Here is a 26,719-nt window from a genome sequence, read left to right as displayed (position 1 = left end):
TGCTGTCTCTTTGGAGTTTGGTAGTTTCGTGAGGGGCATTAAGGGAGCCATTTTGGTAAGGTAGTCTACTGCGACTAGGATCGTGTTGTAACCCCCTGAGCAGGGTAAATAAAATGATAAAGTCAAGTGAAACGGCCTGCCATGGTTTTTTCGGGTAAAGGGAGAGTTGTGAGAAGCCCAAAAGGGGTCGGGACACGCAGGAGGGCACGCAGGAGGGCACGCAGGAGGACACGTACTCTCTTACTGACTTCTCCATCTTCGGCCACCAGAAGTGGCGGCAAAGGAGATTCAGGGTCCTGGTGATCCCGGGATGTCCAGCTAGGGGTACATCATGAGTAAATCAAAGAATTCGATGGTATAGAGGAGTCGGGATGTATAGCCGGTTATTTTTGTAGAGGAACCCTTCATCATCTGCCTCTAACTGCAGTGGGGTTTTTTCTGAACCTAGGGCCTGCTGCAATTCCTCTTTGAGGGTCAAAATGGTGCATAAGATTTTCTTCTGTGGGATGATTTGGGAATTACTGTCAGGTGTACTTTGGTGTTCTTCCAGGCGAGATAGTGAATCAGCCTTTTTATTCCTGGAGCCAGGTCTGTAGGTGATGACAAAGTGGAATCTATTGAAGAAGAGAGCCCAGCTTATCTGTCTGGAGGAGAGTGTTTTGTTACCCTGAATGTATTGAAGGTTTTGAAGGTTGAAATACACTATAAAGGGTAATGAGGTACCCTCGAGTAAGTGTCTCCAAGTCTCCAGGGTGGATTTCACTGCTAGCAACTCCTTTTCTCCTACTGGGTAATTGATCTCTGCGGGAGTAAGGGATCGGGAATGGTAGGCCACAGGGTGAAGAGGTCCACCAATGGACGATTTTTGGGATAGAATAGCCCCTAGGGCCAGATGGGAGGCATCGACCTCCAAGATGTATTGTAGGTTAGGGTCTGGTAAGCGTAGGATGGGAGCAGTAGTGAACTGACTTTTCAGGGTATCGAAGGCCTCCTAAGTTTGTGCGTTCCATGCATATTTGTTGTGGATACTTGTTAGCTGGGTTAATGGTTTTACTACTAAAGAATTTTTTTTATGAATTTGTGATAAAATTTGCAAATCCTAGGAATCTTTGAAGTGCCTTTCTATTCAGGGGTCTGGGCCATTTTTGGATACAATCGATCTTACCGTGATCCATCTGTACGCCTTTCTCGAAAATAATGTAACCCAGGAAGGTGACTGTGTTGGATTCGAAAGTGCAATTCTCTAATTTGACGTATAAATTATCTGTGCGTATCCTAGAGAGGACCCATCTGACATGTTTGCGATGGTCTGTGATGTTGTCAGAGTATATAAGAATGTCGTCTAGCTATATTACCAACACAATCATCAAGGAGATCCCTGAAAATGTCATTCACAAGGAACTGGAAAGTGGCAGGAGCATTGCACAGACAAAAGGGCATGACTAGGTACTCGTACAGGTCGTAACGGATGCGGAAAGCAGTCTTCCATTCATCCCGCGACAAATTCTGACCAGATTATATGCTCCCTTGAATTCTAGTTTGGCGAACAATTTTGCCGTTTGCAAACATTCCAATAATTCTTGGATGAGAGGAAGGGGGTATCTGTTTTTAACGGTGATCTTGTTCAATTCTCTGTAATCGATGATGGGACGTAGGCTTTGATCCTTGTTCCGGATGAAAAACATGCCAGCTGCTGCGGGTGAGGTGGACGGTCTTATGAAACCTTTCTTCAAATTTTCTTCTAGATATTTCTTTAGATGGGCCAATTCAGGCTGTGTTAATGAATATATATGTCCAAAAGGAATTTTGCTGTCAGGAAGTAAGTCAATTGGACAATCGTATGGTCTATGTGGGGGTAGTAGCTCTGCATTCTTTTTGCTGAAAACATCAGCGAAGTCTAGGTATGCCGTAGGTACCAGGTTCCGCTGGGGACAGTGACTCCACCTGCGATAAAGAAGTCTCTTTGTAACATGTCTCCTGGCAATATGGAGAAGTAAGGAGCACACTCCTGTCTTCCCAACGTAGAGAGGGTTTGTGGGTATGCAGCAAGGGTAGACCTAGGATGAGGGGAAAATGGGGAGACGGTATCACATTTAAGCAGATGTATTCTATATGTGTAGATTCTGTGACCATAAGCAGAGGTTGTGATTGTGTAGTGATGGGACCGGGGGTTAAGGTAGTACCGTCAATAATTCTAAGACAGGTTTGCATTTAGTGAATACAGGAATTTTATTGGTTTTAACAATATGTGACTCTACAAAGTTCCGACACGCTCCTGTGTCAATCATAGCCTCGAGAGTAATTCGGGTTTGGTCCCACTGCAGGGAGACAAGAATTTTGAAATAGATAGTGTCTGGTAAGTGGGTTGTTATTAGCTTGCAGAGGTAACTTGACTTACCTGGCTTTTTCTTTCTGAGTAAGGGGCGGTCTTCAGCGATGTGGCGCGCCACAATACATACAGAGCTGAAGGTACCTTCGCCTAGACCTCTCTGCTGGTGTAAGCTGTCCTCTAATTGCACCGATTTCCATGGGTACCACGGAATCCGCAGTATGGCCAGAAGAAACTGAATAGGTAACCCCTGAGAGTTTCTCAGCCTTCCGTTCTCGCATTCTTCTATCAATGCAAATGCTGAGGAATATAAGAGCATCCAATGTAGGGGGTATTTCAGTGCATGCTAACTCATCCTTCAGGGTTTCTGATAAGCCTAGCCGGAACTGTTTTTTTAGGGTGATTTGGTTCCACTCGGACTGAGTGGCCCACCATTTAAATTGGGCGATGTAATCTTTGACAGGGTGTTTTCCCTCTCCCAGAGCACGTAAGGCAGACTCCGCAGAGATCTGCTTGCTGGGGTCATTGTATAGAAGATCCATGGCAGCACTGGAGTCTCTGAAGGAGTTTAGGATTGGATCCTAGGTGGAGAGATAGGAATATTACACCTTCTAATCTCTGAGTTTGTTCTTTTATCTGTATTCTTGCCAGCTGCAGTTCCTTTTTTATTAGAGGTATTGAGTCCTCCAGCTCTCCTACTCTTGTTTCCACTTCCGTAGTCCCTTCTGATTCTCCTGTCTCATGACTGTAATATCTCCTTTCAGTTCAACCATGTGATTTGTTAATGATAATATTGAGTTATTACAAGCTGGTACAGCCATAAGGGCATCTCGCAGTGTCGGTTCCATTATTGGAGTAGGGGTGGAGGTAGTATTATGTATATCCACTTCTTTACATGTCTGTGCTCCATTCAGCTCTTGTCTTTTCCATATCCCGTCTGGTGGCGTTGAATCCCTGCTGGGGAGTGGTACTGATGTTAGGGATATATTTGCCACTGATCTTCCCTCCAATCCCCATGATACTCATGGGATCCGGGACAGCTGTATTGTCTCGGAGTCCAACTGTGAGTCTCCCGTTGTATCCTGGTTGACCTGCATCCAATCACTTTCCTGCCCAAGCAGTTTTACTTGATTATCAGAGTCCATTTCCTGTTGAACTAAGTTTTCTTTAGAACCTTTTTTCTGCTCTTTCTGGGTTTTTGTAGTTAGTTTTTTGTCTGTGCCTACTATATATGACTCCTCTATAGTTTTTAGTGCTTTTTCCATTTCTGCTTCCTGTTCTCTCTTCCTTTGTCAAGTAGTCATATTCTGCCTTCAAATGATTAATTTACAATTTTATGACCAGGTAGCAAGCGTTCATCAGACAATCGCTCTAGATCAGGATGTTGGCAGTTAGCTGTTATAGCTTTATGCAATTCAACATGTAGTATCCACTCGCAGGTTAATAACAAGTTAAACACAGTGCATCAAAGTGCAGCGTTTCCTGGGGACAGAACGGTTACTCCGCTGTTGTAACTCTAGTCAAATATCTTCCACAAAGTGGAGATTTAAACACAGTCCATCGATATACCGAGTATTTTATTTTTAATTGGTAACAGCTGTTTATTAACAGTATATACTTACCAGTTGACACTATCCACAGGAATTTTGTTTGTTGGATCAGTCCGTGAGTAGATAACAAATAGCAACATTTCCTTACTGTCCCGTTCGCCGTTGTCAATATCCACAGCAAGGTGTTAAATGACAATAATTCATAGGAGTAATTCACTTGCTGCTATCTATCCTTGAGAAAAAAAAAGCCAACCACTTCAGTAAACTTTGATAAGCTGTCGGATAGTTTTTGTAACATTTGTATATATAGCTTTTATTTATAACAATCTATAGTTATAAAATATATAGCATGTCTTGAGCAGTCCAAAGTAATATTTACCAGTAGTTACAATTCTTTTGTCACAGTCGCAGAGAGCAGCAAATGCGATAGAATGCTAAGGTAGCAGCTTAGCATTTTTTAGTGATATATGGCAATGAATTATGGGCAGTCCAAAATAATTTCTAAATACTGTTTATTTTTTGTCACAATCGCAGAGATAGCAACAAAGCAGGAATGCGAGGTATCGGTTTAGCTGTTTAGCAGTTTTTAGTGATATATGGCAATATATGGCTGCAAAGCAGCAATGCAATAAAATGTTTACAGCAATTTAGCAGTGTAGCTGTTTAGCAATTTTAGAGCTTTACGCACAAACATATACCGTACAATACAATAGCAAATAACAATTTGTGGTCGTTCAGCTTCTGCAATGGCACAACAGACCAACATGCAAAGGTATTGCAAATTTGCTGGTAGTATCTGGTTAGTAATTAGAGGTATTCACAGATCTTGGCAAGCAACACCAGTTCATCAGATGATGGCAATCCCAATAGATAACCTGCAGCATTAATTCTGCGATATATAGCAATTATTCCAATCCCAGTGGTTCAGAAATGTAATGGCATATTAGTGATAGTTTTTTTTTAACAGTATTATCACTTATGGCAGTTTTTGTTAATAACCTTGGTTCAGGGTAAAAGTCTTAAGAAGACTAAAGTTTTTAAAGAAAGATTTTCAGAATGAGAAAAAAAACTTATGAACCAAGTATTTGCTAATGTATAGTAATTTTTGATGGTGTCTTTCAGTGTTTTGTAGTGGGGATATGTGGCATCAATTTATCCAGTCTAGAAACATAGGCCGGGATTCATTTACGACTTACGCAGATGTATCTCGAAATACGCCGCGTAAGTCTTAATGTGCGCCGTCGTATTGTAAGCATTGGCATTCCATCAACGTACAGGTGATAGCCGATGCCCAATGCCTCATATGGCACGTCCGTGCCAAACACCCAGGGGCCAGCCACGACAGCTACATATACTGTCAAACAACATCCCAAGAGAATTCAAACAGAACATGTACAGGGACAGCTGGCTGGTTGGTGAGTGACATGGGTGTCAGGCATGACTGTCCGACCCCATGATGCAGACATTACGAGGGGCACATGCAAGACTAACATCCTCCTGTCTTTTCCCTTCCAGGTGACTCTGCATATGCACTTGGGCCCCATCTCATGACTCCATACCGGAATGCCCAAACCAGAGGAGAGCGAAAATACAATGCTGTACACATACGTACCCGTGCAGTGGTGGAGCGCACATTTGGTATCCTGAAGTCCCGTTTCCGATGCCTGAATAAGTCCGGGGGGACCCTGTTGTATTCCCCAAACTTTGTGTGCCAGATCATCGGTGCATGTTGCGTGCTGCACAACTACTCCATGAGAAAGGGCCTGGAGATTGACATATGTGATCAGGGCTGTGGAGTCGGAGTCGAGGAGTCGGAGGAAATTTTGGGTACCTGGAGTCGGAGTCTGAGTCGGCAAACAATGCACCGACTCCGACTCCGACTCCTACTAAATTTAGATTGGAATAAAAAAAAAAAAAAAGCAAGTTTAAATGTCCCAATTCACAAAAAGTTATAATTAATGACTTCTCTACTGTAAGAATAAAGACCAATGCATGCAGTGCCTCACGTAACCGCAAAACGAACACGTTAAGTGACCGTGAAGAAGCATGCTTTTCATGTGCTTCACTATATGGCACGCAACGCACAATTAGGAGCTGCAATACTTATACTTTCCATAGTGTTGTGTTCTGCTTTTACAGGGAACGCATGTTAGAGAACCAGTAAGTGTTCAAATAAAAAAATTCCAACAGGAGTTTTATAAAGCACTAAAAGAAGTTGAAAAGTATGATCGCTCATCAAAACTTACTGTTGAAGAAGCCATCCTTGTTTATCCAGAGATCGTTAGTGATGTGGCCAGAATAGTTACTGCAATGCCACCCACCCAAGTCAGTGTCGAAAGATTATTTTCAGCCCTAAAAATAATAAAGCCCTGGTTCACACTGGGTACGATTTGGAACGATTTGAGATGCGATTTGACATGTCAAATCGCATCTCAAATCGTCGGCAATTGTCGGCAATGGTACTGTCCTAATCAGTGCGACGCCGCATCTGCGATTTCAAAAAGTAGTTCCTGTACTACTTTTTGCGATTTCGGGCCGCGATTTACATTAAATTGCGGCCGAAATCGTGGCAAAATCGCAGCCGCGAAATCGCGGTAAAATCGCGCATTTTACCGTGATTTTGAATTCGCAGCAGTGTGAACCTAGGCTCAGTCTGACTTAAGAGCTTCTATGAAAGAGGATCTGGCAGAGGCAATTCTCTTCCTTAGAACTCTACATTGAATTGATTTGCATTTGCTAAGCCTATAACTACATTTCAAGATTAATATAAACCATTTCTAGGTTTTACAGATTTTGTTTTTGGTTCATTATAGATAAGCTTTGTTTTTGTTCTAAAACAACCAAATAATGTGGTTTGTATTTTTGAACTGGTAAAAATCCTGTTCCTGATGTTTATGCCTGCTGCTACTATCCAGCCACTTGATTGTTTTCATTGTGTTTGTCTTTTGCTTAAACTGTGCAATACAGTAGACTGTTGGCTTCCCAGCCAGTAGTCCTGTGATAGGTTGCGTTTCTTTCCCTCAAGGAATGTATAAAATACATTTGCATATTAATACAGAGGAGTCGGGGAGTCGGAGTCGGAAGTACATAAAACTGAGGAGTCGGAACATTTATCTACCGACTCCACAGCCCTGTATGTGATGACCTGACCCCCGAACCACACAGTCCCCCCCTGAACGAGGCTACCCCATCTGCTGAGGGAAGAGCAGCCAGGAATAGCCTCGTGGAGCGCATCTTTGCACGTTAAACACACACACATTCATCATGGCACAAGGAGAATGCACGCATGCACACCACTGTGGTCCCTAGTTAACACATACCACATCCACCTCACATTGGATTATCCCAAGTCCACCATGCAGGACTTGGGAGCAGCAACGCCACGCCAAGGCCCCAATGGCGTCGCTGTCCATTCATACTACATTCACACGGTCGTGGGGATAACCTCTCCCCGACGACCCAGGGTGACGCACCTTGCTGGCAGTTATGTCACCCCCACATTCACACACCAGTCACACTGTAGCCTGCACTCCTCACCATGTGCATAAACTACAAAAATAAAAACCCATAACCTGAGCAGAAAATCAAAAGAAAAAAACTCATAACCTGAGCAGATAATCAAAAGAAAAAAACTGGCACTCATTTGCCCTGTCGTGGGCTACGCCTGGTGCCAAGGCTCCTGCTCCTCAGTTGCCTGGGGGGAGCCTCGGGTGGGGGGGTGGGGCATCTGGAGGAGGATCATCCCCGGTCTCTCCCTGGCTGGCTGCCTGCCCTCCAATGCCAGGGCAATGCGGGTGAGGACCGCATTTGTCTCCGCCTGCATCCGCAGCTGGAGGTGAGCCGCTGGTGGCGCCTCCTCTGCCTCCCCTCCACCTCGATGGCAGCTGTATTCGCCTGTACGGCCACTGCCAGGCTCCCCCCCTCCACCTCGATGGCAGCTGTATTCGCCTGGACAGCCACTGCAAGGCTCCTGACCTCTGCCACAAGGCCTGATGTTGTGGCCTGCAGCTCCCCAAGGCAGGTCACTATAGCAGTGCAGTTGTCACTCACATCCTGCAGGCTGTCAGATGGAGGAACTCTGATCAGCCTACTGTGTGAGAGCCTGCTGGACAGCCAATGTGCAGGCAGCCTGGGTCTGGGCCGAGGAGGTCAGGCTCTCTGCCACACGGCGCATGTCACCCGCTATAGAACCCATATGGCGGGTCTGCCGGGCCTGGTCCCTCGCCAGATTTTCTTCAAAGGCATCAGGATCACCCCTGGTCTTCCTCGTAGCCTTCCTGGGGGCAGGAGAGGCTTGGGGCCGTCTGTATGGGGAGGCCCTTGAGGGGAGTTCTCTGATGGAGGATGAGGGGCTTCCCCTGATGGAGGAGGCCCTTGGGGGGCTTCCCCTGATGGAGGAGGCCCTTGGGGGGCTTCCCCTGATGGAGGAGGCCCTTGGGGGGCTTCCCCTGATGGAGGAGGCCCTTGAGGGGCTACCACTGATGGGGGAGGAGGTTTGGGAGGGTCCAGGGATGGGGATCTCCTCCACGAGGTAGACACCTTCCTCTAGAGCACCGTGCTCCTCCACAACTTCCTCTAGAGGAGAGGTGTGGGCACACTCCTCCTGGGATGGCGTGGGTCGCCCAGCAGCCGACGACGGCCCAGCTCCCTCCAGCACATCTGTGGATGACACAAAGCATTCACATGTTGGTGGACCCACACACTTGTCACATGTTCCCTTGCACCACCTCACATGCTACACACCGGATAGGAGATAAAACACACTTACCTGTCCTCAAGGGCTGATCAATGGAGTCATAGCCCTCCAGGCCCTCTACCTGCTCCCTCTGCAGGCACTTGGCAATGACCTCCTCATCAGGAGTAAGGCTGATCTTCCTGGCTGGTCCACCTCCCGTGCCCCTGGCGTGCCTCCTCATCGTGGCCAGCTTGTCTCTGACCAGACGTTGCAGGTCATTAATCTTTTTCGATATGTCCCTTGAGGTCCTAACCTCCTGGTCAAGGGCATTGACCTGCATGGTTATCTCCTGCAGGATCTCCTCCTTCCGGACCTTGCTGGTCGTGCCACTCTCTGCCCCATGGAGGGACACGTTGTGCCTTGAGATGGCATTGATGATGATTGCCTTCTCCTCAGGTGTAAAGTTCTTTTTTCCTCCTCTTCTTCCCAGTCACTGGAGCAGACATGGCTCAGAAAAAAGAAAACAAAAGTACCTACACCAAAAGCTGCTGGTGTACTTTTGCGCTTGACGGGCGCATGTCTGGGCGTATTTATGCACTGGGCATATGTGGTGGGCCGGCGTATCTTAGGGGTTACGCCGGGCGTAGTTGTGAGCATGCGCAGAGGGGTGCGGGCCAGACGTCCACAGCGCATGCGCCATTTAGGATACGCCCGACCTAAACCACTGCGACACGCTCGGACCATCATTTGCATGGGGTGACGCCCACTTACACTTACGCTGGCCTACGCCTTCGAAAATACGTTACACTGGCGCATCTTGGTGAGTAACGGCTTTATGAATACAGTGCATGCCTCTCCGCACTGCTCCGGCGTAGTGTAAAAAAGATACGCTACGCCCGCATAAATATGCGCCGATGTACGTGAATCCCAGCCATGCTGTCCATTTATAGTCCATGAGAAGACTCACTTAAAGGGTCACTAAAGGAAAAACATTTTTTGCCTAAAATGCATGTCTGCAAGGTAGACAGACAGAATAGTGTAATGATTCTTTTAAAAAACGAGTAAATACCTATTATATTCCTTCATCTATATCACCTCCGGCATTCTAATTTCTGTTCTATCATTCACTTCCTGGTTTGCATTGTTTTTTCATGTAAGAACTACATGTATGAATTGCAGCACGCCCAGTAATTCACACCTCCTTGAAATCTCTAACACGTAGAGAGCGTCCTGCCGCACATATGTAGTTCCCAGGAGGGGGTGAGCACGTTACTCACCACCGAAGTAAAGCCTCCCATCACGGTGGTGAGTAACAATCAGACAAGCAGGAAGTGAACAGAACAGAGAAGAAATAGAGCAACTTCTGAGCAAAAACGAACAATGAGGAAGTGAAAAGAGGTCTGCAGGTAAAGGATGCTTATTATAAAAAAAATGTTTTCCTTTACAACCCCTTTAACACTGCTGCCTCACCTGTTATCTTCCTTTTATCTCCAGAAGCTGCCGTAGGTCAGCCAACATCTCGGATTCTGTGTCCGCTGTTGCTGGAGGTTAGCTCAAGTATGACACTGCTATATAAAATAGATAGTGCAGCGCTTAAAAGTCCAAAAAATAGAAAGTCCAAAATGAATCTTTTCTAAAGTGACTGGTGATGAGTAGAAATCATGCAGGTGCTGTAGCGTGAAAATCAGAAGAAGAGACACCTCCACCAACGGTAGTAATGGCCGCTCAACTCACAGATATGACCCTCTGTTAGATAAGGTCATAAACAGCATTCCCATAAGGGTATCTCCAAAAGGAAATCCAGCAATGATACAATATTGGTCTCCAAAGCAAGGTCAGCAATCAAGCATCAGATCCAGATATATAAAAGAAAAACAGCACATAGTGTTTCTCCGTGCAGGTAAAACAGTAAATTTTAATAAATAAAAAACACACTTACAGAGCAAGGCACTCAGTCCAGTGCCAGGAATAAACAAGCGTGTGTGTAGCTATGATCGCGGGTGACGTCACGCTCTCCCTACCGAACGTTGCGTCCCTGGGGCGGGACTTCTTCAGCGGATGTAGGTGAGAATAGACAGTCACCCTATTAAGTATGCGTCCGTTGCTGTGGCAACCGCGACGCCGACTGCAGCTACGGTGTGGCAGCAGGAACAAAAACAAATGGAAATCCAATCGACATGGAGGGGGGAGTGTCGTGGAGCTCAGGGGTCACATGGTAATGATAGTTACCATGGAGAGAAGCGCAGAGTCTTCTACAGTGCGGCAAGGGGGACAAAAAGCAATGCCACAACGCAGCAAAGCCAAACAACAGTGACACAACGCAGCAAAGGCAGAATGCTATGCATACTGGGAGACCCTGATCTCCATACTCATCACCCACCATGGCAGGAATAATTAAAAATAGAGGGGGAATGTTATAAAAAACTACTAAAGTTTAAAAAACCCTCATAGGAAAGAATATATACATGATCCACCTGAATCAGATGGAATATATAAAAAACGTGAGGTCAACCGCGATCATTATAGTAAACACACAAATACATAATAATACAGCAATAAATATACAGGAAAAAACATATAGATATCTATATAAAAAAGGCATTAAATAAATTATCTGTATATATAAAATAAGTTATCAATAAATATGAAAAATACTTGATAAAATCAACGGTCAGAAATGAAACAATTTATATCAAAATCTACGTTAAGGCCATCTGGAATCAAAACATGTGTCTCATGGATCCAATATGATTCCTTCTTACTTAATTGCCGGATGAAGTTACCCCCCTCCAATGACGGTTAACTTTCTCTATCCCCCAAAAACGTAGACCCTTCGGGTTTTTATGATGGAATTCTTTAAAGTGACGTGATACATTATGCATGGTTTTCCCTTGCTTATTATTATTAACATGCTCAGCCAGGCGGACATGTAGGGGTCTAGAGGTCCTCCCTATATACTGCAGGCCGCAGTCACATTCAAGCATGTATACCACGCCTATAGTGTCACACGTGATGAGCTGCTTGATGTCATACTCTCTGTTGGTGGCAGATGCCAGAAATGTTTTCCTCTTTTTTATATTGACCTTAGAACTCTTACATGGCACACATCGTCCACAGGCATAGAATCCCCCCAAGAATTTGAACAATCTATTGTCAGAAATGACCGGGGGATTAAGCACACTAGGTGCTAGCCTATCTCGGAGGGAGGGAGCCTTCTTGTATATAAATTGAGGCTTTTCTGGTAATACTGGACCCAACACTTTATCCTGTTTTAGAATAGACCAATTCTTGGCAATGATCCTTAAAAAATTTCTTATGTTGTACATTATAGTCCAGGATCATTTTAAAATTATGCGTGACATTAGTGGACTGGCCAGTCGGGTTGACCCGATCAGACACAAGAATGGTTCTGTCTAATTTTTGGACTTGTCCCATTTCAGCTTCCAAAATCTCACTTTTATATCCTTTTTGGACAAATCTATCAGCCAAAACCCGAGACTGGATAGCATAATCCGTCTCTGAGGTACAATTCCGACGTAGACGAATAAATTGGCCCTTTGGGATATTACAGAGCCAGGATTTATGGTGACAGCTCCCTAACGGGATATAAGCATTGCGATCCGTCGGTTTAAAATAATTAGTGAGTTTAAAATGATTCACATCCTTCGTGATGTTAAGATCCAGAAACACAATTTTCTCGTAATCAATGGTCCAAGTAAAGTTAATGTTCTTATTATTGTTATTAAGGCCATCAATGAACATATCCAATGAAGCCCTCTCGCCGTTCCAGATGATTATCACATCATCAATATAGCGGCGGTAGCAAACCAGTTCAGAGGGGCGATCTTGAAAAACAGCTTCTTCTTCCCAATGGGCCATGAAGATATTGGCTACACTAGGGGCGAAACGAGCGCCCATTGCAACTCCTCTGGTTTGCAAAAGGAACTCACCGTTATACCAAAAATAGTTTCTGGATAAACAAAAATCTAAACAACTCAAAAGGAATTCTTGATGTCTACCAGACAACTGAGATGTAGAGAGTGCCCATTCTACAGACTCCATGGCATCACTATGCCCAATGATGGTATAAAGAGAGCTGACATCAGCAGTAACTAGTATAGTATTAGAAAGGCAATCAAGTGACTCCAAAATTTGGATAATGTGCTTTGTATCTTTCAAAAAAGCTGGCAACTTCACCACCAGGGGCTGTAAGAAGGAATCTATATATTGACCCAATCTTGCCGATACAGAATCTATCCCATTAACTATGGGTCTCCCTGGAGGGTGAGTGCTATTTTTGTGGATCTTCGGCAAAAAATAAATAATGGGGGTCCTACAAAACAAGGGATCAAGGTAAGAGGCTTCTTTTTTATTCAGAATTTTTTGGTCTCTACCATCTTCAATGATACGATGAAGTTCATCTTTAAAAACGAACATAGGATCTTTTGACAGGACTTGATATGTGTCACTATCGGAGAGGAGGTTGCTCATTTCAGATTGGTAATATTCCTTACTCAGGATGACCAAACCTCCGCCCTTATCCGCAGGGCGGATGACGATGTATTTTCTATTTACCAACGATTCGATACCTCTTTTAATGTATTGGGGATCCTGCACTTTCTTGACCTTCAACACGTCCAGATCATTAGCAACCATGTTCTTAAAGACCTCCAAAAATTTGGTATCTTTGTTAAGAGGATTAAAAGTGGACTTGTTTCTCAACCCTGAATAGTAATTAGTGGTGACTGGTGTCACTGTACTAGAGGTTTTGGACAAAAAGTACTTTTTCATATTGAGAGTTCTGATAAACTTCTGAAGGCTAATATAAGTTTGAAATGTATTCAAATTTTTCGTTGGAGCGAATTTTAGGCCTCTATCCAGAACTTTCAATTCATCATCGTTAAGGGGAATTTAAATTGAATTGAATCCCAGTGTTCAGCTGCTTGTTTTATGTGTTTTATTGCGCTGATTATATTTTCTACTTTGCATATTCACTTTCAATTTTTAATAATCTAGCAGCAATAATTGCTGCTAGATTATTAAAAATTTAAAGTGAATATGGAAAAAAGGGACATTAAAATCACAGATGTGTTCTCTAGAACTGCTATTGAACCAGTGAATGATTTAGTCCAGTCTTTTCGTAAGTTAGGACATTTATTTGAAAAAAATACAAAGACCTGGTGGGATATTGTCTCATTTGAGCAATATTTATCCTCCAAACTTATTCCAAGACGTTTAAGGTGGGATGATATCATTTATGATAAAGTACTATGGTCGCAGGTAATGGACAGAATGGAGACAATAAAACTATCTGAAAAAATATATCATACACTCAATGATAGTCTCCAGGTTTTTGACCTTAAATGGTCATTTTGGAATCTTGCTCAGTAATTGATTGCACCCCCTCTCATACAGCATTAATCCGATGATCCGGTACATGTTTACCCTTGTTTTGCCTGCAATCTAAACTGTAAACTAATATCATCTTTATCTTCCTTTATGATGCATTGTGTACTATGCTGTTAATTCAATGTTGATCCTTTTATCATTTTTATACTTGTAACTGTTATATATACTTTAATATTTACAATAAACTTTTGTAAACAAAAAAAGATTAAAAAGAAAACTGAAAATAAGAGGCTTATACTCAAATATACATATATTAAGGTCCTCCTAAAATTTTTCAAACACGACCGGCAAATCTCTAACTCGCATCTAAATCCTTTTTCATAGCAAAGAAACGTTAACCCGAAAATTCTCACCATCCCTGCAGCTCTTTAAGGGTTGCTACCATTGTTTCCTCCCCTTGCTATATTTGAATGAACATGTGGCTCCTCCCCTTTATCATAATAGTGACTCCCCTGTCGTAATTGAGTATTATGGACCCTAAGCCTAGGGTTACCCCATCTCACCGAATACACTTCATAACGCCTTGGGGTAGTTTTTTTGGGGAGATCTTATTTTGATATTATTCGCCGCCCAACAATATCTGGCAATGTGACCCCCCTTTTTACATAAAAAACATTTAAGGGTCAGTCTCCCTGCCTGGGCCCTTCTCTGAGTATAAGGCGATGGAGACCCACATTGGTGCATAACATTACTCTGAACAGACTTAAAGGGGTTGTAAAGACAAAAATATTTTCCTCTTAAATTAAAGTCTGACAGTAGCTGATAAAGTAAAAAGTGATGTTTTGCATTATAATTAGTTTGATACCTGTTGAAATCGAGCTGTTTTATTCACCTCCAGCACTCCTGAATGGTTATTCTCACTGACTTCCTGGTTTGCGGTGCGCATTCATTCTTGCTACATCACGGCCTAATGGGAACTACAGTTCCCATTAGGCTTAGCCTCCATGCCTGTGAGGGATAAGAGAGCATCTTCACACAGGGCTGTAGTCATAGGGAGGGGGTGAGCACATTCTGCTTTCCACCATGCAAAACGGCTCAGATGCTGGTGGAAAGCAAGAAGAGGAGTGACAGGAAATGGCATTTTCAAACCTGGATTACTGTATTTTGGAGGTCAAAATAAAAAACGAGGTAAGTGATATTTAAATGCTCTAGCTTACAGCAATCAATTGATCTAATAAAAAACAAACCTTTAGTGTTCCTTTAATACTTTGATCATCCGAGGAGTAATCACTAGCGATGGACTCATCAGATGTCTCCACTGATTCAATACCAGAATAATTTTCTAATGCGGTTACCGCATTTCTGTTTAAATTTTCAACCTTGATTTCTATCATATTACTATTACTTGCATTAACCATAGCATATGGTTTTCCTGCATCTTGCTTAACTTCTATCTTTATTGTGCACTGGGCATGTGCTGAGGGTGTTTCTACTGCACTTTCGGCTAATTCTTTCCTAAGCAGCATTTATAATACGCTCACTAGCCGACTCTCTCTGATTTAAAGAGGCAATGCAACTATCTTTTTGCTTACAAGTCTTCTCTAACATATTAACCCTCTTTTCCAATACACACTTCTCATTCACTAATTTTTTAATACGTTTACAAGCATCTGTATCACACTTTTTAGCTATATTCATTATATTGCCCAAGATATCCATAATTTCCTGTCTTATAGCATTCTTTTGTACAGTATTAAAACCATTCTCGTTAGGTAGTTTTCCAAGAAGATCCATTGTTATGTTAAATCTGCAACTAGCCACACTGAAAACTGTTTGAGTTCTGAGCACACTAACTAATGCTCTTCCAAACCAGGAGATTATCTCCTTATCACTGATTTCTAGTCCTCTTAGATTGCATGCCACATTAAACTTCTCTAGGAAAAGCACGTGGGTAAAAAAAAAATTAAAAGCTTAAAAAAAATTACATAAAAAAAAAAAAAAAAAAAAAATCATAAAAAATAAAAATATTTTCTTCCACTTGTTCCGCAAAGATGTGTGGTTTATCCTGTCAATCTGCAGGCTATATCACATATCCAGGGATGATCGATCCCCTTACTCACCAGTAAATCCACTGGTTACAGGCCTAACACACGTTAACACTACAATAAAACGTTTAAAATAAAAACATACATCAGCCAAAAATCTCACCAGTTTCTACGCATCCGTATTCTGATGAAATTTCACAAAACTTTCTGGATCATCAAAGCAGGGTTTCAAGATTCGTGAGCCAGTGCCAATCTTTCATCCGCACTAGAGACGATTTTCAGTTCTGGGTTATTTGAGGACTTTTTAGCTTAATGGACTCAATACAAAAATACATTAGGGTCTTGCGAGTTCTATGCAGAAACAAATCTTGTCTTCCTATGGGGTGCCAAATGTAAAACCAAATGAACTATTAAGTCATGCAATAATAACTATATGTGTCTATCCTTTACTATAACTTATAATATATATATATATATAACTATTGCATCTGTATTACTGTGTATGAGTCCCTTGTTTGCTAGTATATAAGACCAGAGTGTATATTAGGCTTATGGCTATAATGCTAGTTATAAAGACAGAAGCATTGCTAGTTCAACATATATTTATTTCCTTCAAAGTAGGAATATCACATTCTAATAGAAAATGTCTATGGCCTAATAAACAATACTGGCAAATAAGATAGAAATATACTCAACACTCGCTCTCCTCCCTGGCTGAGCTCACAATGTAAAAAGAGGTAGGCCACATATCTTAGACCCAAAGATGGCCACCAGGCTTCCATGAGGCCTAGTCCATGTGGCTTCAGCATAGGCCTTCAGACAACAGAGCCACAACCTCACTGCAAGCTTGCTCTCAAGAGAATAAACTGAGCTCTCTTTCAAAATCCTTTTTACCAAACCTCACTCATTACTCATTCACACTACCTCCCATTGCCCCCCCATCTGATTTTTTTGACCAATCATTGTACTTCCATGATTATTTTCCTTGTTATTGATTGTCCTTCCCTACCTCGCCACTGGGGGCAACTTTGACCATACAATCTCCAATATAGGACGAATCCCTTGATCCTTGCAAGTATGTTGACATTGTAATTATCCTTTGTTTGTAGAGATGCCTATCAGAGGTTTTTCCTAGACTCCTTGAAGTCGAGTGTAAGAGATTGCATTCCTGCGGGGGGGGGGGGGGGTAGTTGGGGCACCCTGCTTTACCAAGAAGACAGCTTGTCTGACTGGAACTAGAGAATGGTCAAAATTCAGATATTTATGTTCTTTGCAACAGTGTCCAACATACTCCAACCCACATGGGCACCTCAAAAGGTACACCACACGTTTGGTACTGCACGTTATGAATGATTTAAATGGGTATGTTATACCTGTGCCAGTGGAGGTAAACTCTGTGAATCTTCTACCCTGGAGTGCATTTGTTTTGCAACCCTGCACTTCCTACATGGGCCTTTGAGATCTCCAAAGAAAACTGGACGTGAAGGCGGATCTGGGACATTTGGTGCTATTGAATGTCTAAGATTCTAAGCACCCCTGAAAAGGACCCTGGGGTTGGCTGATGTTGTCTTTATTACCAGCCAATGTTTTTTAATAATACGTTTAATGGCCCAATGTTGGCTTGAGAAAGTGGTCAAAAAAGCTAGACCAAAATCCTCCCTGCTATCCATAGTAGGTGGTCTGTCGCAGAGAAGAGTTTGGCGGTCTCTAGTTCCCACCTCCTTAATCGTGGAGTCAAGACTACCACTATCATAGCCTTTATAGGTTTATGTATTAAATGTTATTTTTTTCTGAAGTCTAGGAGTCAGATTTGGGAGAAGTGTCATTTTTTCAGAAGCATACTATAGTAATCTTCATCTGTGTTATTGCTTGTAGTATTGTATGTCGTTTGGCTGATGAGCCTTTGACAGTCTAGGTTATATAACATATAGATGACCTATTTAGGAGTCTGAGAGATTACAGTGATAGAGACCTCTTTTCAAAACATCAGTTCCACTACTGTGGTAAATTTGATATTATGGTAATTCTTGTTATTGTAAGGGATAAGTACAGATGTAGTTTAGATCCTCAAGCAGAGCCATTGTTAGGCACTTGTTGTCTCTGTTTTCTTTTGTGTAACATTTTTTCAGGAGTTGCCTTTCATTACTTAGAATGTGTCAGCCTGGCAGTGCAGATTTTTAGGAGATCCAGTCTTTCACAGAAGCTGTAGTTTGGTAGGTTGACCATGAACTGGAAAATTGCTGTATTCCCATTTTTGGAGGCAATGAAAGCAAAGGGGAATCCCATCTATACTGTACTTTGCAACACGATTCCTGAAAACATTCAGCAGAGGCTTCAAAGCCTATCTTCTTTGAAGAGTGGATAGTGGCATCATAGAAGATGAACTGGAAATCTCCTCCAAGTTTTTTTATTTTTTTCTAAGATTATTTTTCTTTTCATTGTCAAAGTGGCACAACATTACCAATGATGACTGGGTTCTCATTTTGGAGTATGTGATAGTAGAGAACCCAATTAACTAAGTCTATATAAACAGGATTATCTACTGGTCACTCTAGAAGTAGGCTTAGGAAGACTTTCACTAAGGATAAAGGTGTTGATCTTCAGCGGCCCCTGGAAATCCTGGAATAAATTATTTCTTCTTGCACAGGTTTCCCAGTCCTCCAAATTTATGTTTTGTAAATAGGATTTTTTAAACTCGTAAATTGTGATTGATTGTAGAGATTGAGCATTTTCCAGGTGGTTGGAGATGGGTGTTTAGATAGCAAAGGTTGCCTAGGAGATAAGAGGGGCTTTTAACCACTTCCAGACCGCCGCATGTATATGTACGTCGGCAGAATGGCACGTACAGGCACATTGGCGTACCTGTACGTCCCTGCCTAGACGTGGGTCGGGGGTCCGATCGGGACCACCCCGCTACATGCGGCGGTCGGATTCCCGCGGGGAGCGATCCGGGACGACGGCGCGGCTATTCGTTTATAGCCGCCCTGTCGCGATCGCTCCCTGGAGCTGAAGAACGGGGAGAGCCGTATGTAAACACGGCTTCCCCGTGCTTCACTGTGGCGGCTGCATTGATCGAGTGATCCCTTTTATAGGGAGACTCGATCGATGACGTCAGTCCTACAGCCACACCCCCCTACAGTTATAAACACACACTAGGTGAACCCTAACTCCTACAGCGCCCCCTGTGGTTAACTCCCAAACTGCAACTGTCATTTTCACAATAAACAATGCAATTTAAATGCATTTTTTGCTGTGAAAATGACAATGGTCCCAAAAATTTGTCAAAATTGTCCGAAGTGTCCCCCATTATGTCGCAGTCACGAAAAAAATCGCTGATCGCCGCCATTAGTATTAAAAAAAATAATAATAAAACTATCCCCTATTTTGTAAATGCTATAAACTTTGCGCAAACCAATCGATAAACGCTTATTGCGATTTTTTTACCAAAAATAGGTAGAAGAATACGTATCGGCCTAAATTGAGGAAAAAAAATGTTTTATATATGTTTTTTGGGGAAATTTATTATAGCAAAAAATAAAAAATATTGAATTTTTTTCAAAATTGTCGCTCTATTTTTGTTTATAGCGCAAAGAATTAAAACTGCAGAGGTGATCAAATACCACCAAAAGAAAGCTCTATTTGTGGGGAAAAAAGGATGCCAATTTTGTTTGGAAAACACGTCGCACGACCGCGCAATTGTCTGTTAAAGCGACGCAGTGCCGAATTGTAAAAACCCCTTGGGTCATTTAGCAGCATATTGGTCCGGTCCTTAAGTGGTTAAGATGGTCGGGATAGCCAGTACTGTCATGAAGTGCTTGCCTTTTTAGGTTGAGTTGAGGTCCTTAAACCTGTTAAAAAAGGTGGAGCAGGTTCCTGTTTGTGTTATCTGAATTCTGGTGCTTGGTGGCTGGGTGACAGGTAGAAGGATACTCTTATCAGTTCAAATTGAATGCTGTTGGAATGCAAGGCTGTGGCCTTTCATCCCACAAAACTGTATTTTTTTACCTGAAGTCACGGAACAGCTGTTTGGATAGTTGCACTGTTGACAAAAGTCAGCCAGATCACTACTTCCTTCATGATCCTCTGTCTTAACTGCAACAGTTTCCCAAAAAGGGATCTTGTATCAGTTATAGCCTTGCTGGTCAAAGCAAGTTTATGAGCACTTGCAGTTTACTGTGCCCTCAGGTTTCCTTTAAGGCAGCTTTGAGGAGTAAGTGTTACTGCCAAGCAGCCTTCTGTTCTCCAGAGAGGGGCAGAGGGCTTGACAGTGCGGGAAGCAAGGCAGAACAGAACCTATAAAGTATTCCTTGCATATGCTGTTGAATTATTCTTAGAAAGGATATAAAAGCATCAAAGTAATGTGAATGTTTACGCAGTTGTAAAAACATTATTGGTTTAATCTTTTTTCCCTATCTCTGCAGAACCTTCGTGTCAGGTATGTCACAGGTGTAGGATTCTACCTGCCTTCTGGGAAGGTCAGCGGCTCAATCTCACACAAATATCTTATGGTGGATGGAGATAAAGTTGCTTTTGGTTCCTTCAGGTAATTGAGTTTGTTAAATGAATTGCATTAAATGGCTAAACTTGATGGTAACTAAATTACACATACTAGGTGAGGTTGAAAAAAGACACAAGCCCATCATGTTCAACCTATGTGTGTGATTATATGTCAGTATTACCTTGTATATCCTTTGTAGGGAGTCAGCCTGGGGCAGGGTTAAGAAGGCGTTAATTGAAGAGGGCAGGTACTTTCTCTTCAATCCTGCTTATCGCCAGCTGGGCTGAACGTGTCAGTGAGGAGTTGTGTGTTTGAACAGAGAGACACTGCAGCACGCTGTGTCAGAGGATCCATTGTTGGATTGTGGTCTGAAGGGGTGAGCTATATACTTCATAAAAGACTGTTACTCTGGTTAGAGCTGTGTGCCGTGCACACCAGCCTGTGGGTACACAGACTGAACGTTTTACATATTTGCACCTATTTATTGCAAGGCATGACTGTCATTTCTTCTATTTTGTTTTGACGTTTTGCTGAATAAAGCTATTTTTGTTTTACTGGACTCTCTGAGCTGGCTGTTCACCCCCTGATCCCCTACAAATTGGTGGAGAATGCGGGCAGTTTGAGGGGTACAGGCCAATCCCATGTCCTGGGTGAAAGCTGCACAGGCTATTAAGTCTTCAGAACAAGCCATGGAGGAGCTAATTAAACAATTAGCAATGGCTAATGCGCAGGCAGTCTCTGTGCAACAGGAGACAAACAGCTTATTGGTTGAACAGCTAGCAGGACTGCAAAAGGTGGTGACCCAGCAGGCTGAAATAATGAAAGGTGATCCCGCTGTAAAGAGTGACCCCCAGAAGGCAGGGTAGTGGACCCTGCAAAAGATGACAGCCTCAGACAACATGGAAGCATACCTAGCAATGTTTGAGCAAGTTGCAGCAAGGGAAGGCCTGCCTGATAAAGACTGGGCAGATGTACTGACTCCTAGCAAAGTGAAAGCGATACTGATTGTAGGATATAGGTTCTGCACACCCCAATTGATATAGAATTTTTTAAGGATACCCAAGGGGCTTTGAATTGCAGCAAACAATAATATTCAAAGGTATCAAAAATATATTTTATTGAAAAAAAATTATCACAAATTGCCCATCTAATGGAATCAAAACATGAGCTCCATGATATGATTTAAAAACATGTACATATAAATACAGTTGTATGAGTTCATATACAGTATAGTATTATAATAAAGTCATACTAAAAACCCTGACGTGTTTCGACCTTAAACAGTAGAGGTCTTCTTCTTGGGGAAGAAAAGAGGAAAAACTCTTAAAAAATATACATGTGTATAAGTGAAACTTGTTCAAAAGACAAACACTCAACAGTAATTTGTATACAATCATTATTAAAGGTATTGGCATAAGTGAGTATATTTACCAGTAACTGCATCATGTGCTGAAGCTACATGCTGGCCACAGACCCCGTCACCATGGCAAGCACCCCGGCGAACCCATGTGGAAAGGGGGTCAAAGAAAAAGACCAGCTGCAGGTAAACGGACATCCTGCAGGCCTATGAGAGGTCACACTCCTGACCCCGCACAGAGCGAGGGGAGGGGGAGGAGAGGAGGAGGACGGAGGGGGGCGAAGGGGAACAAGGCGGAACCATGGAACACGAGGTCCAAAAACGGGCACCCAACACTAATAAATATGTAATAATAAAAAAGTTGTAACCAAAGAAGTTTGTACTTAACTGCAAAAAAAAAAAATAATGCGGAAGTGAATGTGAGTGTTGGGAAAAAATTGTGATGGAGGATGTGACGGTGAGAATATGAGCCACGTGAAAAATAGAAAAAACAATAATAACACTTAAAAGTGAGTGAGCAATGAATGTGATGACAGGATTAGATGGATGAGAGTGTGTGGAAAACGATGTAATGATGGGTGTGTGATGAATACTAAAGTGAATATAAGATGGAATGGAGATTGAGTAAAATGAAATAGAGAGATGTGTAGAATGTCGGTGGAAAAAAAAGGTGTGGGAGTGCAAAGGGAAAGCGAAGCAAACTAAAAAAGAAAACTATAATGAAAAAAAGCAAACCAGGGGGAAGTGGTATGAAATACAATAAGTTAAAATAGATTAAAAAGAGATGGGCATTGTTACGTACCTGCCAGATGAGCCTGACGTGCAGTGGGAAGGCTTTCTCGTACAACCCCGGCTCAAGGGCCACCGATGTTGCGACAGTGGCTGCAAAAGAGCCTGGCGGTCTATGGGTGCCTGGTTCGTCTTGGGTCTTGTCAGTTCAGCTGGTGCAACAGGAAGCAGGCTGGTAGGTGCACTGGCTGGGGAGACACTGAATACGTAGTCAGACAAGCCGGGTTTGGTAACAGACGATCAGATGTAGGTATAGACGACAGGCAGAGAATGGTCAGGATACAGGCAAGTTCAGCAACAGGATATCAAGCAGTGTAGAGCTGAGTGTGGTTACAAGGCAGGCCCGGATCAGGATAACAGAGATCAATCGTAGTCAAACAAGCCGGGTCAAACACAGGAAAGATCAGATAACAGGAAGTCACGGGAACAGGAATGAACTGCAGATTAGGCAGCGAAGACACAGTGCTGCTGAGGTGTTTAACCACTTAAGCCCCGGACCAATATGCTGCTAAATGCCCAAAGGCGTTTTTACAATTCGGCACTGCGCCGCTTTAACAGACAATTGCGCGGTCGTGCGACGTGGCTCCCAAACAAAATTGGCGTCCTTTTTTCCCCACAAATAGAGCTTTCTTTTGGTGGTATTTGATCACCTCTGCGGTTTTTATTTTTTGCTTTAAACGAAAATAGAGCGACAATTTTGAAAAAAATGCAATATTTTTTACTTTTTGCTATAATAAATATCCCCCAAAAACATATATAAAAACTTTTTTTTCCTCAGTTTAGGCCGATACGTATTCTTCTACCCATTTTTGGTAAAAAAAAAAAATCGCAATAAGTGTTTATCGATTGGTTTGCGCAAAATGTATAGCGTTTACAAAATAGAGGATAGTTTTTTTGCATTTTTATAAAAAATTTTTTTTTACTACTATTGGCGGCGATCAGCGGTTTTTTTTCGTGACTGCGACATTATGGCGGACACTTCGGACAATTTTGACACATTTTTGGGACCATTGTCATTTTCACAGCAAAAAATGCATTTAAATTGCATTGTTTATTGTGAAAATGACAGTTGCAGTTTGGGAGTTAACCACAGGGGGCGCTGTATCAGTTAGGGTTCACCTAGTGTGTGTTTACAACTGTAGGGGGGTGTGGCTGTAGGACTGACATCATCGATCGAGTCTCCCTATAAAAAGGATCACTCGATCGATACGCCGCCACAGTGAAGCACGGGGAAGCCGTGTTTACACACGGCTCTCCCCGTTCTTCAGCTCCGGCGAGCGATCGCGACAGAGCGGCTATAAACGAATAGCCGCGCCGTCGTCCCCCCGCGGGAATCCGCCCGCCGCACGCAGCGGGAGGGGGTCCCGATCGGACCCCCCACCCGCTAGAAGGCAAGGACGTATATATACGCCCTTCTGCCTGTCCGTGCCATTTTGCGGACGTAAATAGTCGTGCGGCGGGCGTTAAGGGGTTAAATAAGGCAGCCTGTTGCCAATCACTGAAATAAGTCTGCACTATTAACCCTTAGGTGGCAGATCCATGACAGGCATATATGCGTGATGTGAGAAAAAATATGACATATAGAAGGGAATTCCACATCCTTGCCGCTCTTACAGTAAAGTACCCTCTACATAGTTTAAGGTTAAACCTCTTTTCTTCTAATTTTAATGAGTGGCCATGTGTCTTGTTAAACTCCCTTCCGTGAAAAAAGTTTTATTCCTATTGTGGAGTCACCAGTATGGTATTTGTAGATTGAAATAATATCCCCCTCTCAAGCGTCTCTTCTCCAGAGAGAATAAATTCAGTGTTCGCAAACTTTCCTCATACCTATTATCCACCATGACCCTTTATTAGCTTTGTTGCCCTTCTTTGTACTCTCCCCATTTCCAGTACATGCTTCCTGAGGACTGGTGCCCAGAACTGGACAGCATATTCTAGGTGCGGCCGGATCAGAGTTGTAGAGCGGAAGAATTATCATTTTATCTTTAGAGTTTATCCCCTTTTTAATGCATGCCAATATTATGTTTGCTTTGTTAGCAGCAGCTTAGCATTGCATGCCATTGCTGGGCCTATCATCTACTAGGACCCCCAGGTCCTTTTCCCTCCACCTAAATTCCTCCAGAGGTTCTCCCCCCAGTCTATAAATTGCATTCGTATTTTTGCCACCCAAATGCATTATTTTAAATTTTTATACATTGAACCTCATTTGCCATGTAGTTGCCCACCCCATTAATTTGCACATGCTGCAGAGAAGTTATTGCCCGCTTATCTTAGTATCGTCTCCAAAAGAACACCTTTTGGAGATTGCACTGCTTGCCCCATCCAGGTCGTTTATGAACAAATTAAATGGGATTAGTCCCAGCACAGAACCCTGGGGGACCCCACTACCCACCCTAACCATTCCAAGTACTCCCCATTTATCACCACCCTCTGAACTTGCCCCTGTAGCCAGTTTTCAATCCATGTACTCACCCTTTGGTCCATGCCAACGGACCTTATTTTGTACAGTAAACGTTTATGGGGAACTGTCTTTTTCTAGATGGCAACTCACCTCCTCATAGAAGGTTAATGGATTGGTTTGGCAAGAACGATTCTTCATGAATCCATGATGATTACTGCTAATGATACCATTCTCATCTAAAATCTTGTATATAGTCCCTTATCATCCCCTCCAAGAGCTTAGATACTATTGATGTTAGGCTAAGGCCTCGTACAGACGACCGAACATGTCTGCTGAAACTGGTCCGCTGACCAGTTTCAGCAGACATGTTCGGTCGTGTGTACGGCCGACCGAACAGGTTTCCAGTGGACATTTGTCCACCCGACCGTTTGAGCGGACAAATGTTCCTTGGCATGCTAAGAAACATGTCTGCTGGAATCCTGTCTGTCGGACATGTTCGGTCGTCTGTACAGACTCACCGTACATGTCCGAGCGGCCGCCATCCCTCGCATGCGCCGAATCACTTCGACGCATGCATGAAAGCATTGAACTTCCAGGGCCGCGCACGTCGCCACGGCATCAGCACGGCGACGGCGTGGCCTCATCACAGCGTATCGTGTACGCGCGGATTTCTGTATGATGGTGTGTACAACCATCATACAGAAATCTCCGGCCGTACATGTCCGCTGAAAACGGTCCGGCGGACCGTTTTCAGCGGACTGTCCGGTCGTCTGTACGAGGCCTAACTGGTCTGTAATTCCCAGGGATGTATTTTGGGCCCTTTTTAAATATTGGTGCTATATTGTCTTTTCTCCAATCAGCTGGTACCATTCCATTCATTAGACTGTCAGTAAAAATTAGGAACAATACCAAACATCTCCTGGTTTAGCCGGATGAACGTGGTCAAAATGGACATTCTGCCCAAAGTTTTATACATTTTTCAGGCAATTCCTAACTCACCTCCTCGTGGGTTCTTCCAATCGATCAACGGGGCTATTCGGAACTTCATATGGCGACATAGGAAGTCCAGGTTTGGCTTTAACGTTTTAGCTTTACCTAAAAATAAGGGGGGTGTCGCCCTCCCTGACCTACGGCTGTACTTTCACGCTGCATCGTTGATCAAAATAGTAGATTGGTACCAAGGTTTCTCCACTAAATTGTGGATGTCATTAGAAAATGACCAAATATCTCCCAACCTCACATCCCTTCCATGGACACACCCGACACACAGACCCCCTACAGACCTATTACCCCTTGTGACTTCCGCTACGCTGCGAATTTGGACAACTACCTTACCAAAGGTTTATTGTTCTCGAGCCCCAGCCCCTTGACTCCATTATTTGATATCAACTCTTTCCCCCGAACTTGTGCTCAGTGTAAATTTCTTATGTGGCAAAAATCAGAGGCTCCTTTGAGTCATACGCTTCGTGCTAAACAACCGATTCTCCTACCGGACATGCTCTTTTCCTGCCACAACCCTTCTATGGCTTGGCTTGAACACACTCAATTAACACACTTTATGAACAAAATACCAAACGTCGACGATATGACTAGACCACATACAGAATTTGAGTCATTACTATCCCAGTCGGATAGACCAGATCATTCACTATCCCTGATACACTGCTCAAAAAAATTAAAGGAACACTTTGAAAACATATCAGATCTCAACGGGCAAAAATCTCAT

General features: G+C 43.1%; 1 protein-coding gene across 1 annotated transcript in view; it reads left to right on the top strand.

Annotated features, from left to right (window-relative positions):
* Positions 1-26,719, top strand: part of FAM83F (family with sequence similarity 83 member F) — a 186,971-nt gene that overhangs the window by 72,975 nt on the left and 87,277 nt on the right. The window contains exon 3 of the mRNA XM_040359580.1: positions 20,370-20,491. Coding sequence (XP_040215514.1) covers positions 20,370-20,491 — 122 coding nt within the window. The remainder of the gene's footprint in view (positions 1-20,369; positions 20,492-26,719) is intronic.

The sequence above is a fragment of the Rana temporaria genome, chromosome 7 (assembly GCF_905171775.1).
Source record: "Rana temporaria chromosome 7, aRanTem1.1, whole genome shotgun sequence".
Taxonomy (NCBI): domain Eukaryota; kingdom Metazoa; phylum Chordata; class Amphibia; order Anura; family Ranidae; genus Rana; species Rana temporaria.
Note: the sequence above shows the minus strand (reverse complement) of the source record. Positions and strands in the feature narration are given on the sequence as shown.